This window comes from Lampris incognitus, chromosome 14 (genome assembly GCF_029633865.1).
Source record: "Lampris incognitus isolate fLamInc1 chromosome 14, fLamInc1.hap2, whole genome shotgun sequence".
Classification (NCBI taxonomy): Eukaryota; Metazoa; Chordata; class Actinopteri; order Lampriformes; family Lampridae; genus Lampris; species Lampris incognitus.
This window is the reverse complement of record NC_079224.1, coordinates 36,289,768-36,307,544: the sequence shown is the minus strand read 5'-3', so window position 1 is coordinate 36,307,544 and position 17,777 is coordinate 36,289,768. Positions and strand designations below refer to the sequence as shown.

Genomic DNA, 17,777 nt, shown 5'->3' with positions numbered 1-17,777 from the left:
AAGCTGGTGCTGATGGTACCTTAAACCCAGTATGGCTACAGCAAGACCCAAAGGCTTGCTATCGCCCTTCACATACAAATCACTCCCTTTGTAAGTAGTCTCTCTCTCTCTCCCCCTCTCTCTTTCTCGAGTTCACTTGCCAATTCTCCTGTTGTCAGGGAGATATGCTGTCTTGCCCTCCAGATGCCAGTTTTGTTTTTTGTTTCCCCCCCACCCCCAAGATGGAAGTTTGTCTGTGTGTTGTGTGTGTGTGTGTGTGTGTGCGCACGCGCATATTTGCCATTCACCGGTACAGGTGCTAGGCAGGCAGACCTGTTGGAAGTTGGTGAGAGACACACACACACACACACACACACACTCACGCAAGCACACAGTCACACTTGGGGGTGATTATGTGGTGCCATCTGCTAAACTGGCGCACGGAGCTGTGTGGCTAATCAGGCCTGGCACATTGATGGATGGGCACACACAGCCTGCCAACAGACAGACACACGCAGCCAGACGCATACTCAGGCTTCAACTTCTGAAGTCACTGATGGCCATGCACAAGCCCTCACATACACAGAAGTACACAAATGTGTTATGCAGAATGTGTGTGTGGCCAACATGGGAGTGACTGGCTGGAGCCTCCTTTTTCCTTTCTTTCAAAATTTGTAATTTCCCTTCATCCACAGGACTATATCCTTTTCTTCTCCTCTCTCGCTCCCACCTCCTGCCAGTTAATGATGTCCTCTCCTTACATCCCTCTGTCTTGCTCCATTCTTCTATATCAAAATGGTTTCAGTGGCTTTGAATCATTTCATTATCTCTCACTTACTGATGGCAAATGTTGACAGCAAAGTAGACTTCCTGCACAGCATCACTCCCACTGTCCCGATGTCAAAACCAGCTCAAATCTAGCTCTCCGTTTGTGTCACATGACCGAGTGATTTTTTTTTTCTCTCGCTAAAGTAGGGATTACTCTTTCAAGTGTTCTGCATCTTGCTCTGTTTTCAGGGTGTTGTTGAGGGTGAGAATGCTGTACTACCTGCGACAGGAAGTCATAGGGGATGCAGCGGAACGCATCCTGGAAGGAGCCGAATCCAGGTCGGTAGATGCTCTCCTTCACCAACCCACACCCCTCTTTCGTCCCTTCACCACAATCAGTGCTGTACAGCCCCTGTGCCTCACCATCTCTCCTCAGCTCCCATTCTCCTCCCCCTCCTCCCTCCATCACCCTTTCACCCAGATGTGTATGCATTTGTAATGTTGAGCACGTGCACTTAATGCTCATCTCTGCCTCTCTCTTGCCTTCCCTCTCTCCCTCTCCACTCAATGGCTGCTGTGGCAGACCTCTCCGTGTGTGTGTGTGTGTGTGTGGTTGGTTGTGTTTTACTGCGCATGCCAGACGCAAACATGCGGGCTCCAGCGTACCAACATATGCCAGTGGGATTTAGCATGCCAGCCTTGGCATGTGCTTGGGTTTGTGTCTGTGTGTGTTTGGAGTCAGGGCCAGGCTTGCTGCTGTTTGCAGAGATAAGGGACTGCTTCTCACATTTCTTCTTCTCATCTTGTCATCCTCTTTCCCTTTGCATCCATTGTCTCCTCTCTCTCTTTCTCGTTTCACATAGCGAGGCTGAACACCCCCCCCCATATTCTGCACTCTGTTATAGCGCACGTTGTAGGCTTGTCATATTTTCTGTACTGTCCAAGAAAAGCTGTGTCTTGAATTTAGCCTGCCCTTTTCTCAGACATTTTGACCTCTGTTTGTAGAGAACATTTCATGGCTGAAGGCCCAACCCACCCAATACAAATATGAGCCACACTTTCTTTACTCCTTGGAAACAGGCTCTCAGATATAAGCTTTCCCCCAAAAAACAGTGCTCCATTTGAACTGAAAACAACTACACTATGTATGCGTAGTGATGACGTGAAGATGAGCGCTCTTATGGTGTCTCTTGTCCCTTTGTGGTCTCTGTCACAGACTGACATTTCCTTCTTGGCAGCTGACACCACTGAGACACAATCTGATAAAAACAAACAAGACATAATCTGATTTACTCCCTTTTCCTTTCCAATTTGAAATAAAAAAACTCATTAATGAATTAAATTCATGCAGGCGGTTAGATGAGAACCCAATAATTTGCAACAGGGAAGTTTTAAAAATGTGAAAACAAAGATTCCTGTAGTGAATTAGACATTTTATATTTACTCTCATTTACTCTGTCTGTCTAGTGAGTTGGACATCTGGATTCCTCAGCCCTTCCATGCAGAGGTCCCAGCTGACTGGTGGGACAGTGAGGCAGATAAGGCGCTGCTCATTGGTGTCTTCAAACACGGTAAGGCACACACTCACACACACACACACACACCCTCATAAGCCACCATCATAAAACACTTTCAGACACAGTTCACACCAGTTTGCTTCATCAAGCATGTAGGCGTTACATGTATACAAAATGAAGCATAACCACAGATACTACGCTCACACACTACATACACACAAATTCCCAAAGGTGGAATGCGTTATCCATATATTACTCACAAGCGCATGCGCGCGCGCACACACACACGCGCGCACACACGCGCACACCAGTGCCTTCAACAGTCAGCATGACAAACACATATTTTGCTCACATCAGTCATTGCGCACAGCCATCTTCAAATGCATCTAACGTCCAGAAACAAACACCAACAGTTGCACATCGGTGCCTTGAAACATATTATACACTGCCCCCCCCCCCACTTCTGCAGCCACCGGTTGATTGGTGTTGCCATGGCAATAGCGGAACGCAGCTGGCTAGCTCAACGTGCTATCAGGAGAATGATTGATTGGTGGCATTCAACTGCTAGCCAGGCGTGTGTGTTTGTGCATATCTGAGTTACTTCTTAAAGGTCTTAATAAGAAAACCTAGAGTTGTTGTCTATTTGATAATGTCGAAGTTCAAGTGGCAAAAAATGTGAACTTTTTTTGCAGGCTAATTAAACAAGAATTTTCGAGTTCCGCGCAGCTAACCTCACACATTTTATTTTATTTTTTACATTGATCACAAAGCTGCTCGCTTAGTTTTCCCTTCATCCTACCTTGCATTGGATTTAAAGTGCTTTTAAAGCACAACATGGCAAGTAAAAATGGATACTCGTTTGGACACCTTGAGGACCCATTTTAATCTTCCATTGACCCCCACCTATAGATCCAGGTTTTGCTTTTTCGAATCCCTCAGACAAGCTGATTAGGCTTGGTGTTGTGTGTGCACTGTGGATGGAGACCCTCTTTCATATTAATTTGGGCTAATTGTCATAATTTCTCCATCATTGCCATCCTCTCTGATTCAATTAGGATGGGCTAGGGAGGGGCTCCCACTCTCCGCTCACACACACACTCACACTCACACACAAAACAGAGATGTAATAGGACTCACCCATAGTTAATCATAATCCTCATTCACAAGGGAGGCCCTTAGAGAAAAAAAGGGTGCGCGTCCCTCGCTCGCTCTATCTCTTTCTCACACACGCGCGCACACAGAAGAGTGATGGCCTATAAAGGCCCTGTTGATTAGCATTTGGCTGCGGGCACAAAACTGTGTTTGAGTGTGGCAGTTAGGAACAGTGTCACCACATCCATCCTAATTGAAATGTGATGGAGAGGAGAGGGGGGTGTTTAGAGGAGGGAAGGAAGGGAGAACGGATGGATGGAAGGAAAGCAAGCAAGAGGGGTGAAGGATGATCTGTTCCCCTCTCTCCACCCCCTTCTTTCCACATTTCCCCTTTCACCCTCCCTCCCTCCCTCATCTCTCCTCCTCCCCGATGTGTCTCAGTTGGATCTGCACACTCTAATCTGTTCTGCTTGGATGCACTCAACAGACACACGCACACTCACCCACACGCACCCTGACACACAAACGCACACATGCACACAGTTACTAGCTCACTATAACGTACAGACACCGTGTCTCTTGCTTTAATCTCTCTCTCTGTCTCTCACACTCACTCACTTGTTCTCATCTACTCACACACACACACACACACACACACACACACACACACACACACACACAAAAATGAGCACCTGCAGGCACACTCGGACGTGCACACACTCCGAACAAACTCGCACACAACACGCGCACACACCCAGAGCCTGTCTGTCTTGTCAGCAGCTGGCTCCTGGGGTCTGCCCTTCTGCTGCTGTTTTTGTCTCTTCCTTCATTTAATATGAACGCTGTGTGTGGCAGGGGGTGGGGTGCATGGCATGGTGTCTGGGTGAGAGCAAGCTAGAAAGCACAACTCTTTTTTTGTCTTTCTAGGAGTGTGCTTTGAACAGTGTGTTTGCCTCCCTCTCTTACTACAAGGAAGAAATTGATGTTGATCACTCAGTGACTGATAAGCAGCAAAGTATCACCAAAAGGCTGTTTGCTTACACACACACTCCTCAAGGCCTTGATTCCAATGTTAACATTTATTTTCTCACTCTCTCCCGTCTCTCCCCCAGGCTATGAGAAGTACAACTCTATGCGAGCCGATCCCTCCTTGTGTTTCTTGGAGCGGGTTGGCATGCCTGACGCCAAGGCCATCGCCGCAGAGCAGAGGGGCACCGACATGATGGCAGATGGTGTAGAGGGGTAGGAGACGCTCTGCCAGCACAAATCACCCCCACGGCTTTCCTTCCCCTTTTTTCTTTTTTTTTTTCTTTCCCTCTCTTCTCTCTATTTAACCTCCCCCTTACTATGTCTTTACTTGATTTTTCTCGTTCACCTTCTCTTCGCCACTCTCTGTTTCAGTCCGCTCCCTTCCTTTGCGTTTTTTTTTCTCTCAAGCCGCTCTCATTTCACTTTGTCATTGATGTATTTTTCTTTTTCTTTTCCTGCCATACATTACCTCCCTTGCATTACTCACAGTTTTTACTGCCTCTGTACAGATTTGAACTCTTTGTGAATAAAAAACAAAAATGCTCTTCTGCCCCTCCCCCCTGAACTCTTTTACCTCCCATCTCTCTTCCCCCCCACCCCCCACACACACACACACACCTTCACAGTGAGGATGAGGACCCAGAGTACAAGCCACTGAGGATGCCTTTCAAAGACGACCTGGATGACTTCACCAACTCTCCTCTGGACGACAAGGATGACACCATGGAGGGAGAGACAGAAGGTAACCCCCGCCAACTTAGAGTTTTACTAGACTCGGTCATCTGTCTAACTCGGGGCTTATTGAACTGATTGAGTTTACAGTTAATTCACACAGATCCAAACAGTTTTCACCATCAGTACCTTAAACTGTTGTTACTCTCTATCTGTCCTGCTCCCTCCCTCCCTCCTCTCTGTCCTCTGCTCTCTCTCTAGCCAAATCAGGCGAAGATGGTCGAGGAGGAACTGCAGGGGGTGGAGCCTCTGGCCCAACAGAGAGGCTCTATTGGCCAGCAGCCTCTGCACTGACTGCCCGTCTGCGTCGCCTCATCACAGCCTACCAGCGCACAAACCGGCGAGAACAGCTTCGCCAGGAGGCCCTCAGCAGACCTGATGGACGCCGGCGGCGTAGAAGAGAGTTCCTACCCTCCATTGGCGTGGTTGCAGAAGGGGGAGGGGCAACCTACACCCAAGACGGAGGAGCAGGGGGGTTTGTGACAGAAAGAAACCCTTATTTTGCCAAAGGAAGCCCTTATTTGGCCAAGGGGGCACAGTTCATGCCAGAGGCAGCAGCAGTAGCAGCGCATGCTGCCCTGATGGCAGAGGGAGCCATGTTCTATAAGGAAAGAAGACAAAGGTATTATGATGTTTTACTGCTATATAATGAGTTCAACCAGTCTTTTATTATTAGTCCGATTTACCCTCTCTTTATGATAAATGTTTATTTGAACAGTGTAGACATTGTTAAGGTATTGGAGAGCTGGGGATTAAAGAGAGTGATAAGTGACGGTATCATTTCCTCCAGTGAGATTTCAACAGGGTACGAGGTCAAGACCAGTTGACATTGACAGCAGTTTATTGTATAACAATACACTAAATCGTGTTGCTTTTTCTGACTATAAAACATCTCACACAGTACTCATAACGTTCACTTTTTCACTTGTGGTGCATGTTCAGAGATTGCTATTGTCTGTTAAATTAACCTGTAGTGCACTCTTTTATACGTCCCAGATGGACTCGTCGCGAGGAAGCTGATTTCTACCGGGTCGTGTCCACCTTTGGCATTGTCTTTGACACCCAGCGACAGCGGTTCGACTGGACCCAGTTCAGGGCCTTCGCCCGGTTGGACAAGAAGACCGATGAGAGCCTGGAGAAATATTACTACTCATTCATTGCCATGTGTAAACGTGTCTGTCGCATGCAGGTCAAGACTGACACAGGTGAGCAAAATTCAGAGTTAAGTCAGGGGAACTGCTTATACACACACACACACACACACACACACACACACACACACACACACACACTAGACTGCTGCGTGTATATAAAAACTTACATGGGTGACAGTTGAATAGTTCTCAAAAACTGCATAGTTATGTTGTTACTATATAGGGACAACGGATCACAAAATTCATAGTTCGGATCATATCACGGTTTTGGTCACGGATCGGATAATTTTTCAAATCAAGAAAAAAAAAGGAGACATATAACTTTGCTTTCCATTTATTCTGTAAAACACTTAGAGCATGGTGGCGCAGTGGTTAGTGCAGTCACCTCACTGCAATAAGGTCCTGGGTTTGAGCCCCAGGGTAGTCCAACCTTGGGGGTCGTCCTCTGTGTGGAGTTTGCATGTTCTCCCCGTGTCTGCGTGGGTTTCCTCCGGGTGCTCCAGTTTCCTCCCACAGTCCAAAGACATGTAGGTCAGGTGAATCGGCCGTACTAAATTGTCCTTAGGTGTGAATGTGTGTGTGTCGGCCCTGTGATGGCTTGGCAGCCTGTCCAGGGTGTCTCCCCACCTGCAGCCCAATGACTGCTGGGATAGGCTCCAGCATCCCTGTGACCCTGAGAGCAGGATTAGCGGTTTGGATAATGGATGAATGGACTTGGAGCAAGGAACTTTTGCCCATGGTCTTAAATGAAAACAACATTCAAGATGTCCGGTGTTTATATAAAATCTTAAAATATTCAATAATCAGTTGTTAACATGCAATATGAGGCATGATACCATCTTCCTTTAAATGACACGGGGGCTTTTCAAGTGCTTTCGCTCCTCCGCAACCCACGACTTTCTCTGCGCTTTTTGAAACACAAGCATCCCTGATTGAGTCATTGGGATTCAACATGCCCTCTTCACGTGAACACACAACAGCTTTTTTTTTTTTCACAATCAACCAATCATTGCACTTCAGAATAAAACAGCATGCATCTGTCTTGTCTGCCTTTTCACTGCAACTCTGCATTGAGATTTAGGGAATTATTACTTTAAAAAGTAACAGGGGCAGTAAAACTGTGTTTCACTATGATGGTTAAATTTTGCAATTAATCCGTGGTTCACATGCATGCCGAACTGTGGGGAGTGATCCGTAGGGATCACAGAATAACTACGTTCTGTTACACAACAAGTTACATATTCTGCTTGGTTGAGGATTCTTTGTAACAAGGGATTTTCTTCTCTTCCAGAACTTCCAGACCCGACCCTGATCATCGATCCCATCACAGAGGAGCGTGCCTCTCGTACACTGTACCGTATTGAGCTGCTCCGCCGTATCAGAGAGCAGGTCCTCCCACATCCGCTTCTCTCTGAGCGTCTCAAGCTCTGCCAGCCCTCCCCAGACCTCCCTGAGTGGTGGGAGTGTGGCCGTCATGACCGAGACCTCCTCCTGGGTGCCTCTAAGCATGGAGTGAGCCGGACGGACTATCACATCTTAAATGATCCAACCTTGGCTTTCTTAGAAGCCCACCATCGCTTTACTGCCCAGAGAGGGGCTGGAGCTGGGGTCGTACCCCAGGGAGAGATCACCAAAGCAGGGGTAGGGACAGTGAACGTCACCCCTGCTCCTCTGCTCAGCCCAGAAGAGCTGGCTTGCGCTGAAGCTGCTGCCAGTCCAATTGTTATGGCCACTAAAGATGAGGCTGAGGAGGATGGAGAAGAAAAGGAGTTAAAGACAGACAAGAAGACCGAGATGGAGGTGAAAAACGAGGTGGATGGAGAAAGGACTGACGACATTCCACACACAAAGACTGAAAAACCTGTCAAAGAGGAGCATAAAGAGGGCAGAGAGGAAAAAGATATAGCCATTCTCTCTCCTGAGGAGGTCAAGAAGGAAGAAGAGGAGGTGGCCTTATTGAAAGGAGAAAAGGGGGCAGAACTGAATGAGGAGGCAAGTGGAGGAGAAAAGACCAGTTCTAAAATGGAAGATGATCCAGAAAAAGATGCGCACAAAGAACAGGAGGAGAAGTCGACTCCTGTCAATACTCCAAGGGAGCAGATGGACATGACCACAGAGCTACCAGAAGATTCCACCCCCTCTCCCAAAACACAGCCCCTCCTCAAGACAGCAGTGGAGGAGGATGAGAAAGAGGAAGAGAGCCCCGACATCACAAAGTCCCCCAAATCAGCGGGCACAGAAAAAAGCCGGGAGGATGAAGAAGAGGAGAGGATGGATGAAGATGACAAGTCAGAGAAATCATCTCAGGCTGAGGGTAGGTAGAAAACTGGACTGTTATCGCTTTCTGTTGGTACAGGATTATGGTTAGTAGCTTGTGGCCAGTAGTTTTTGTGATGGGTGATAGGTTTGGAAAATAAACCTGTCACAGCAGTTCTAGCTTTTTTACATGCAATGAAAAAATGGTTCTTAAATCTTTTTCTAAGCGTCTGGGTAATGTAGCGGTCTATTCCGTTACCTACCAACATGGGGATCGCCGTGTTACTTCCGGCTTGGTCAGGTGTCCCTACAGACACATTTGGCTGTGTCTGTGGGCAGGAAGCCGGATGTGGGTATGTGTCCTGGTCGTTGCACTAGCACCTTCTCTGGTTTGTCTGGGCGCCTGTTCAGGAGGAGGGGGAACTGGTGGGAATTGCGTGATCCTCCCACGTGCTACGTCCCCCTGGCGAAACCCCTCACTGCCAGGTGAAGAGAAGCAGCTGGCAACTCCACATGTATCAGAGGAGGCATGTGGTAGTCTGCAGCCCTCCCCGAATCGGAGGAGCAGCGACCTAGATGGCTTGGAGGAGTGGGGTAATTAGCCGGATACAACTGGGGAGAAAAAGGGGGTAAAATCCACAAAAAAAACCAACTTATTCTTGGGTAATAAAAAGGCAAAATTTGAGACGCTGTAAATGTCTGTTTGGTTTCAGCTATGGCAAATAATAATCATTCTTATATGTTCCTAATTTGTTTGTCCCCGTTGTCATTCTCCATCCTCTCTGATTACATAATGGGTCATGGCCCTGTTTCTGGTGTTTTCTGCTCATCACAAGAGTACTAGTGTTTTAATGAGTCTGGGTTCCAGGGTGAGGAATTCCAATTAATTTGAATCCCCTGACATTAGTAAGTTCCTTTTTATTAAAAAGGTGAAATGTGAACTGCATTCTCTTCCCACTATCAACAGCGAGTGCTGCCTCAGAACAGAAGAACTTTGATGAGGAAAGCATCGCGTCTTTAAGCACGTCTGCCCGGGACGAGACCCGAGACGGATTCTGTCACGACGACCTTCCTGAACCTTCTGCCCTGCAGGCCCTGCAGGATCGAACCTACGCATTTTCATTCTGGCCTAAGGTAAAATATCCATGCACAACCTCAACAGGATGTAGTTGAACAGTTTGTAAAGGCCAGAAGATTCTTAAATTGTTGCTTTACTGATTCTCAACTCCTGTCTTTTCTTCACACACTGTCCATTCCCCTCTCTGTCTCAGGATCGAGTGATGATCAACCGGATGGATAATGTATGTGACGCGGTCCTGAAGGGCAAGTGGCCTGTCAACAGACGACACCTCTTTGATTACCCTGGCAATCTGTTACCCGGGTATGGCTCCACAACAAGCACTGCAACTGTAGCCACAGTGACTGAGAGCCCGCTGCAGAGGCGGAGCTTAGCCGAGCTGTCGATGGCCTCCGCTCACCCCACCTACAGTGGAAGTGAAGATATAACGCTATCGCCTCAGGTTAATGTGAGTGTTGACACAAAAGTACAGAGGGTTATCACTCAAGCACACCAATCGTCTTTAAGCCCACAACTCTCGTGATATAATTTACACTACAGTGTGGGAGAAGTATTATTCTCACCTCATCTTGCACAAAATAGAATGGTGTTGCACCGGTTTTGTTATTGCCCAAAAACACAGCCAAGTTAAAGTGAAAAGTAGATGACACTAGAAGCCAGCCTGAGGAAATTCTCTGATGTTTGAAGTTGCTCCTTCACATTCTGGATTTTGATTTATATTAACACTTGGTTTACCTGCCTAACTGTAACAAGGCCAAGAAAAACGTTGTTAAAATTATTCCTCAGCATAACTCGAAATATGATTTGATTAGCATTCCCACTTGAAACGAAAAGTTGCCTGTGTTAGCACCAGTGGGTGCTGCTATCAGTGGAGGCAGATATTACAAGTGCCCAACAAAGAATAAATGAAAATTGAAAATGTCAGGGTCTAAGACAAAAGTCTCACTCTCCCTCCCACTCCCTCCCCCATTTAGGACGACCCTCTTAGCCTGACAGTGCCACGCCAGAGGAGGCGACGGAGGAGAAAGGTGGAGATTGAGGCAGAGAGGGCTGCCAAGCGACGCAACCTGATGGAGATGGTAGCGCAGCTCCGAGAGAACCACGCAGCTGCCGAGAGCCAGAACCAAGCTATAGATCTCACTAAGGTACCACATGCGTGCACACACACAATGTCTCTTGTTCAAGGCATGTTTATTGGTGTAAAACCAACCAATTCCAACAACCAATTAATTGATGATCATATTTGATTGGCTCTTCTCCCACCAATGCCAAGATCCTTTTGGGTGGCATGGTGGCCCAGTGGTTAGTACTGTTGCCTCACAGTAAGAAGGTCCTGGGTTCGAACCCCAGACCGTCCCAGGTCCTTTCTGTGTGGAGTCTGCATGTTCTCCTCATGTCTGTGTGGGTTTCCTCCGGGTAGGTTTCCTCCGGTTTTTTCCCACCATCAAAAAAAGACATGCATGTTCGGGTTAATACTCATGACTGTACCCAATGGAAAGAAGAACTGGAGTTGGTCCCCGGGTGCTGCAGCTGCCCACTGCTCCTATACAATAGGATGGGTTAAATGCAGAGAAAAAATTTCATTGCAATCTGTACAATGACAAAATAAAACAGCTTTCTTTCTTCTTTCCTTCTCTTTTAGGGCATTCCCCATCACCACAAGGCCTCATCCTCAATGGCTGGCTTTCCCAGCACCATGGGGACCAACCCCTCTCTCAAGGCCCAGATGGAACTGCTCCAGCAGACCCCTTCCCCTGGTCACAGAGCCAATGGCTCACTGGATCCTGACCTACCCATCATGAGGAGGAGACGTGGGCGCAGGAAAAATGTGGAGGGACTCGAACTCCTGTTCATGGGAAACAAAAGAGCAGGGGTGAGGATGGGAAGACTGCGTGGGGACGAGTGGTGTGTGTGTATGTGGGTGTGGGGTCAGGAGGGGAGCCGCAGGAATAATGGCAAAAATGTGTGAGCATGCATATTTAATGTAGTAATGGGCAATGTGGAAAATATAATCATGATAAACGGAAGATTTTACATGATGATATATATCAATATCTGCATACACATTCAAAAATACTATGACTAACTGAGGTTCTTCATATTGAACTGTTTGGTAATATAAGTATAATATCCAACTAAAACTAGTTTTCAAATGATACTCCCTTCAATATTTCAGACCCCATTTTGTGATACAGTTTAAGTAATAGATTCCCATTATGATTATTTTAGACAACATTTAATCTCATCTCACCTCATCATCAGCCACTTCTCCGGGGTCGGGTCGCAGTGGCAGCAAGCTAAGTAGGGCACTCCAGACGTCCCTCTCCCCAGCAACACCCTCTAGCTCCTCCTGGGGGATCCCAAGGTGTTCCCAGGCAAGATTGGACATGTAGTCCCTCCATCGAGTTGTGGGTCTACCCCGGGGTCTCCTCCCAGTTGGACGTGCCTGGAAAACCTCCAAAGGAAGGCGCCCCGGAGATATCCTTATCAGATGCCCGAACCACCTCAGTTGGCTGCTCTTGACACAAAGGAGCAGCAGCTCGACTCTGAGCTTGTCACCCTATCTCTAAGGCTGAGCCCAGACACCCTACAGAGGAAACTTATTTCAGCCACTTGTATCCACGATCTCACCCTTTAAGTCAGTATCCAAAGCTCATGACCATAGGTGAGGGTTTGAACAAAGATTGACTGGTAAATTGAGAGCTTTGCCTCTTGCTCAGCTCCCTCTTCACCATAATGGTCCGGTACAATGTTCGCATTACTGCTGATGCCGCACCAATCCGCCTGTCAATCTCCCGCTCCATCCTACCCTCACTCATCAACAAGACCCCGAGATCGTTGAACTCCTTCACTTGAGGCAACAACTCATCCCCAACCCAGAGGGAAGAATCCACCATTTTCCAGTAGGGAACCATGGCTTCAGACTTGGAGGTGCTGACTCTCATCCCGGCCATTTCACTCTCAGCTGCAAACCGCCCCAGTGCGCACGGGAGGTCACGTTCTGATGAAGCCAACAAAACCACATCATCTGCAAAGAGCAGAGATGCAATTCTGAGGTTTCCAAAATGGATACACTCCTCACCTTGGCTGTCTTGAGATCCTGTCCATGGATATCACAAACAGAATCGGAGACCAGGGACAACCTTGGCAGAGTCCGACACCCACCGAAAACATGTTTGACTTTGTGCCGAGAATGCAGACACAGCTCTCACTTTGGTTATACAAGAACCGGATGGCTTGTAGCAACTGCTTGTACCCCATACTCCCGCAGTACCCACCTCACAGTGCCCCAGGGTACATGGTTGTAAGCCTTCTCCAAGCCCACAAAACACATGTAGACTGGCTGGTCAAACTCCCATCCCTCCCTCAGCACTTCTGCAAGGGTAAAGAGTTGGTCGGGCCGTTGTTCCACGGCCAGGACAGAATCCGCATTGTTCCTCCTGGATCCGAGGTTCAACAGTCGGTTGGAGCCTCCTTTCCAGCACCCTAGAGTAGACTTTCCTAGGGAGGCTAAGCAATGTGATGCCCCAATAATTGGAGCACACCCTCCGGTATTTTAGACAAAATTTGTATCACGATAATGCAATATCTTAGTTTTATCTCAGTACAATACAAGTGAAAGATGATAAGTGGGGATATTGATTATTGCCCAGCCTTAGTTGGGGGTGTTCCTTTTTTTTCCCGGATCAATATGTTTTGCAATTATAATCAATACAGTTACACTGCAATTAAAATAGCTTTTTCCTTTCCTCATCTCTGCATCCTTTTTTCATCCAGGATGACTCTGAAGGGACCAAAGTTCCAGGTGCAGAGGGGGTCCAGGATGTTTCCCATACCCATAGGCCTCTCAGTGTGTCTGGGCTGAGCCCCAGCACCAGGCCCCCAGCCTCCAGTGGTCTGGAGGAGGGTGATGCAGGAGCAACAGCATCTTCTAACAAAGAGCTGAGGGACTGGCTGAGGCAGCACCCTACCTTTACCATGGACATGGCTGGATTCACACCAGTAAGAGTCTTTTTACTCCTCTCCTTTCTCCCTTTATTTCCCTCATTCTATCCATCTTCCTCCTCTTGTCTTAGTCTTCCAAGTCTCAGATCTTGAACTCAGGTAGAAATATCACTAATTAACACCCATCTGTTTCTTTTGTCTGCTGTAGAAGAGTGAGGACTTAATGCTATCTCAGTTCTCCAAGCCCAAACAGAAGCGTCACCGCTGCCGGAACCCAAATAAGATTGACATCAACACCCTGACCGGTGATGAGAGAGTGCCCGTGGTCAACAAACGCAATGGACGAAAGGTAACCGATTGTTGTTTGAGTTTTTATATGCCTGTTTCACTTTAGAAGAATTGATTCAGTTTCTGAGTACAATCAACAGACAGGTGTCTTTCAGGACTCACCGTCATGTAGTTACCTAATTACACACATTACAACAGGGACCAGTAAGACATCCACGAAATAGTAGATTACACGTCATGCCATATGTACACATTTGTTGGTCTGGTCATAACACTGATCGTGAATTTTAGCGCAAAGAATTTAATCTAGTTGTCTTCCTGTTTCCCAGATGGGCGGGGCCATGGCTCCACCAATGAAGGAGCTCCCTAGGTGGTTATTGGAGAACCCGGAGTTTGCCATCGCCCCTGACTGGACAGACATTGTCAAGCAGTCGGTGAGTAGCCAATGAGAATTCTTTGGAGAACTTGTATTTAATGGTGAATACATAGCTTGATGACCCCATTACTTAATTGTGGTGGTTTTTGTTTTCCCTGAACTATCACAGCCCATGTGAGATCATAGCACCTGCGGCTTTCATTATTTCTACCCTAGTCCAAGCCTCACAAATTGGACCAAACAATAGCATAAAACAGATGGTCGGGCTTATTGTTTATAATGGCAACAGTTGTTCTTGTTGCTTCATTTGAATGTATAATCAGAACTAATTTTCTGGCAATCAGTTAAGGAAAATACAGCTCATTATAATAGAAACTACCCAAATAACCTTCTGTCCCTCACCAGTAGGTACAAAAATAGCTGAGAAGGTGTGCTGGGACATTGAGTGAAACTAAATTGCCTTCAAGTTGTTCTCTCATCCTAACCCACCTCTCCTTTCTCCTCCCCAGGGCTTCCTCCCTGAGGCAATGTTTGACCGTTTGCTGACAGGCCCAGTTGTCAGGGAGGAGGGCGTCCGTCGTCGGGGGCGACGGCCCAAGTCGGAGATTGCTAAGGCGGCAGCAGCCGCCCAGGCAGCGGCTGCCCAGGCTTCTCTGGCCACAGCCACTTCATCTACAGGTGAACCATTAGTACCAAAACTGGAATAATAGTACAGCTACATCAGAATCAGAATCAACTTTATTGGCGAAGTGTGCCTATTCACACAAGGAATTTGACTCCGGTACACAGCAGCCTCTAACACTTGCAGACATCACTCACCCAAAAAAGAAAACAACAAACAAAAAAGAAAAGAAAAATAAATTATACAAATGAACTAATTAAATGTTAATGATGTCTCCATCTGAAAGATCGATATTGGAGCCGATCAAGGCTTGTTTTAATTAATCGGTATCGGCCATATTAAGCCTGATCTAATTTCAATCCTTTCCTCCTGTGCTCTTGTCTACTCCAGCTGTCATATAAGTGTTGTGAACACCCCATTGTGTTCTGCCAGGTGTCATAAACTGATAGAACCTGCAGTACTGAAGCATGTGTTTTAAGAAGTGAACAGCCACAAGCAATTAAAATTTCTGCTGTTTTTTATATCTGGAAGCTATTGTAATATATTTTATAGCGTGTTTATTTTGTTAAACAAATAACAGAAAACCCTTAAGGTACAGTTGTGATGTTTTTTGTTGTTGCATGGCCTATTGTCAAGCATGTCTGACCTAAACTGGATTGGTTTTACTAAATTTAATGCACTCAAAGTGTGCACTGTGCAGCAGCACTATACAGGAAATGTAAATATCGGATCAGGAATCATTATTGGCAGAGAATATGTAACGATTTGGATCTGATAGGGAGCAAAAAAAAAAAAAAAAACCTCAGGACTTCGGTCGGAAAGTTAAGTCTTACGAATTCCAGAATGTGTTTTATCCACTATAAGTTAACACTATAAGCTGAGCATCTGTCCCTTTCTCTGTCCCCTTGCAGGAGGTATCAACCCTCTTCTGTTGAACAGCCTGTTTGGAGGAATGGACCTGTCTTCTCTCCAGAGCCTGCAATCTCTCCAGTTGGCTGCTGGGCTGATGGCCTTCCCCCCTCCCACTGACCCCAAGCAGGCCGCTGCCAACGCCGCCGCTGCCTCCATGCTGCCGCTCATGCTGCCTGGCATGGGAGGACTCCCCAACATGGCCACTGCCCTCCCCGGCATGTTTGGTCTGGGTGGGCTGTTCGGTGGCAACCTGGCGACGGCCGCAGCCGCTGCAGCAGCAACCAATGCTGTGGTTACCGGGGCAGCGGGCAGCACCAATGGAACGATGGAGGGTGAAGGAGAGGTAGAAGAAACAACCAAGAGGAAGAGGGGGGAAGACGAGGATAATGAGGAAGAGGGGGCTGTAGAGGAGGAAGAGGAGGCGGACGCAAAGGAAGACAGGAAGAAGGTGAAGCGCAGAAAGCAAGAGAAGGAAGGTGAGGCTGAGAAAACAGAGAAGTCTAGTGATGACGCGACTGCAGCCCCAGCCCCAACAATCCCAGTTGTCGACCAGTCAGCTGACCGCTCGGTCAATGGCGACACAGCAGCCCTGCTAGCTGCGGCCGGCATGTCTGCCAACTCCATGGCATTCAATCCTTTCCTCCTCTCCACCATGGCCCCGGGTCTCTTCTACCCCTCCATGTTCCTACCGCCGGGACTTGGAGGTCTCAGCCTGCCCGGCTTCCCTGCTGCCACGGCCTCCACCCTGGCCGAGCTCCAGAGCGCCATGGCCGGTGCCCTGGGGGGAAGCGGATTGAACACAAACCCCCCGCAGGAGGACGAAGAGCAGGAAGGGAGGGAGGAAGAGGATGCAGCAAAAAGTGCAGGCGAGCAGGCAGAGGAGGGCAGAGGCAAGAGTGACTTGGCTGAGGAGAAAGCCGAGAGTGCAGCGAGAGCGGAGGAGACGGGAGGAGAGAGGGAGGACTCGCCGATGGACAGTGGAAGGGGAGGAGAGAACAAGGAGAGAGGGGAGTCGTTGTCTCAAGCGAAGGACAAGAGTGACTGAAATAAAATAACAAAACTGACTGGCTTTGGATGTTCCTTACCCAAAACCCCTCTCTCTCTGTAACCCCACCTCTCTCCCCCTCGACCTCTCTCCCTTTCACCACGCCACGTTTAGAGACCTCCCCACCTGAAATATCCAAACCCTTATTATTATCGATTCAGTTTTTTTTGTTTTTTTGTTGTTGTTTTTTTCCCCCTTTGGTGAGATTTTTTTTTTTTTTGGCCAGCTATATTAACTATGTGTCAGAGGATTGCACACGCGTGTGTGTGTGTGTGTAAATTAAGTCTCTGAGCGGTAGTCTAGTCAGGGAAATTTTAACAGTAAGGACTCACTCAGAGCTCGGCTTACAGTTGAAGACTGTTTCTTTCTCTCTTTAGTTGACCTGTGTGCACTGTGAGCGGTGCATCGACTCTCTGAAATCCCTCAGATAGGACTCCACAAGGTTCTAATAGTACTATATCATTGCTGCTTTCAGTTCTCATCTTTTTTTGGGTTTTGTTTTTTGTTCGTTTGTTTTTTTTTATTATTATTATTTTGAGTTTAATTTACATTCTTCTTCTGTCTGTGGACCGTTGATATTTTTGGCAGCATCTCCTTGAGGAAAAGAAAGCTCCGGTGACGCTCTATCATTCTAAAATGGCATTATGGCTGTCCTCCTGTCTGTCTGACGAAGCTGCTGCAAAGGAATTGTGGGAAATGGAGTTAATTTTGCTGCTCTGTTTCAGAGCAATGTTTTGTAGTTCTCATATCAGACCAGGTAGACTCTGAAGGGGAAGATAATGGACTGGCCTAACTCAGTCTCACACACTGACCTGAACACACACACACATACAGCTTGAAAGATGCGTACATATCCAAGCACATGGTCTCTTGGGTCATCAGATGCACAAACTTTTACACACATCTCTCTCACACACACACACCAACCCCCTCTGTCCAGTGGCTGTCTATGGTGTATGGTAGGAGCCATCCCCATGACTGTTC

The 17,777-nt window shown here is 47.4% G+C and overlaps 1 protein-coding gene across 1 annotated transcript in view; it reads left to right on the top strand.

Annotated features, from left to right (window-relative positions):
* Window positions 1-17,163, top strand: part of chd7 (chromodomain helicase DNA binding protein 7) — a 111,603-nt gene extending 94,440 nt beyond the window's left edge. The window contains exons 26-41 of the mRNA XM_056292499.1: window positions 997-1,086; window positions 2,215-2,318; window positions 4,469-4,598; window positions 5,012-5,127; window positions 5,319-5,739; window positions 6,114-6,322; window positions 7,563-8,585; window positions 9,495-9,661; window positions 9,799-10,053; window positions 10,580-10,750; window positions 11,248-11,478; window positions 13,383-13,607; window positions 13,759-13,899; window positions 14,168-14,272; window positions 14,724-14,892; window positions 15,748-17,163. Of these exons, the coding sequence (XP_056148474.1) occupies window positions 997-1,086; window positions 2,215-2,318; window positions 4,469-4,598; window positions 5,012-5,127; window positions 5,319-5,739; window positions 6,114-6,322; window positions 7,563-8,585; window positions 9,495-9,661; window positions 9,799-10,053; window positions 10,580-10,750; window positions 11,248-11,478; window positions 13,383-13,607; window positions 13,759-13,899; window positions 14,168-14,272; window positions 14,724-14,892; window positions 15,748-16,793 (4,603 nt within the window). The 3' untranslated portion in view covers window positions 16,794-17,163. The remainder of the gene's footprint in view (window positions 1-996; window positions 1,087-2,214; window positions 2,319-4,468; window positions 4,599-5,011; window positions 5,128-5,318; window positions 5,740-6,113; window positions 6,323-7,562; window positions 8,586-9,494; window positions 9,662-9,798; window positions 10,054-10,579; window positions 10,751-11,247; window positions 11,479-13,382; window positions 13,608-13,758; window positions 13,900-14,167; window positions 14,273-14,723; window positions 14,893-15,747) is intronic.
* The last annotated feature ends 614 nt before the right edge of the window (window positions 17,164-17,777 follow it).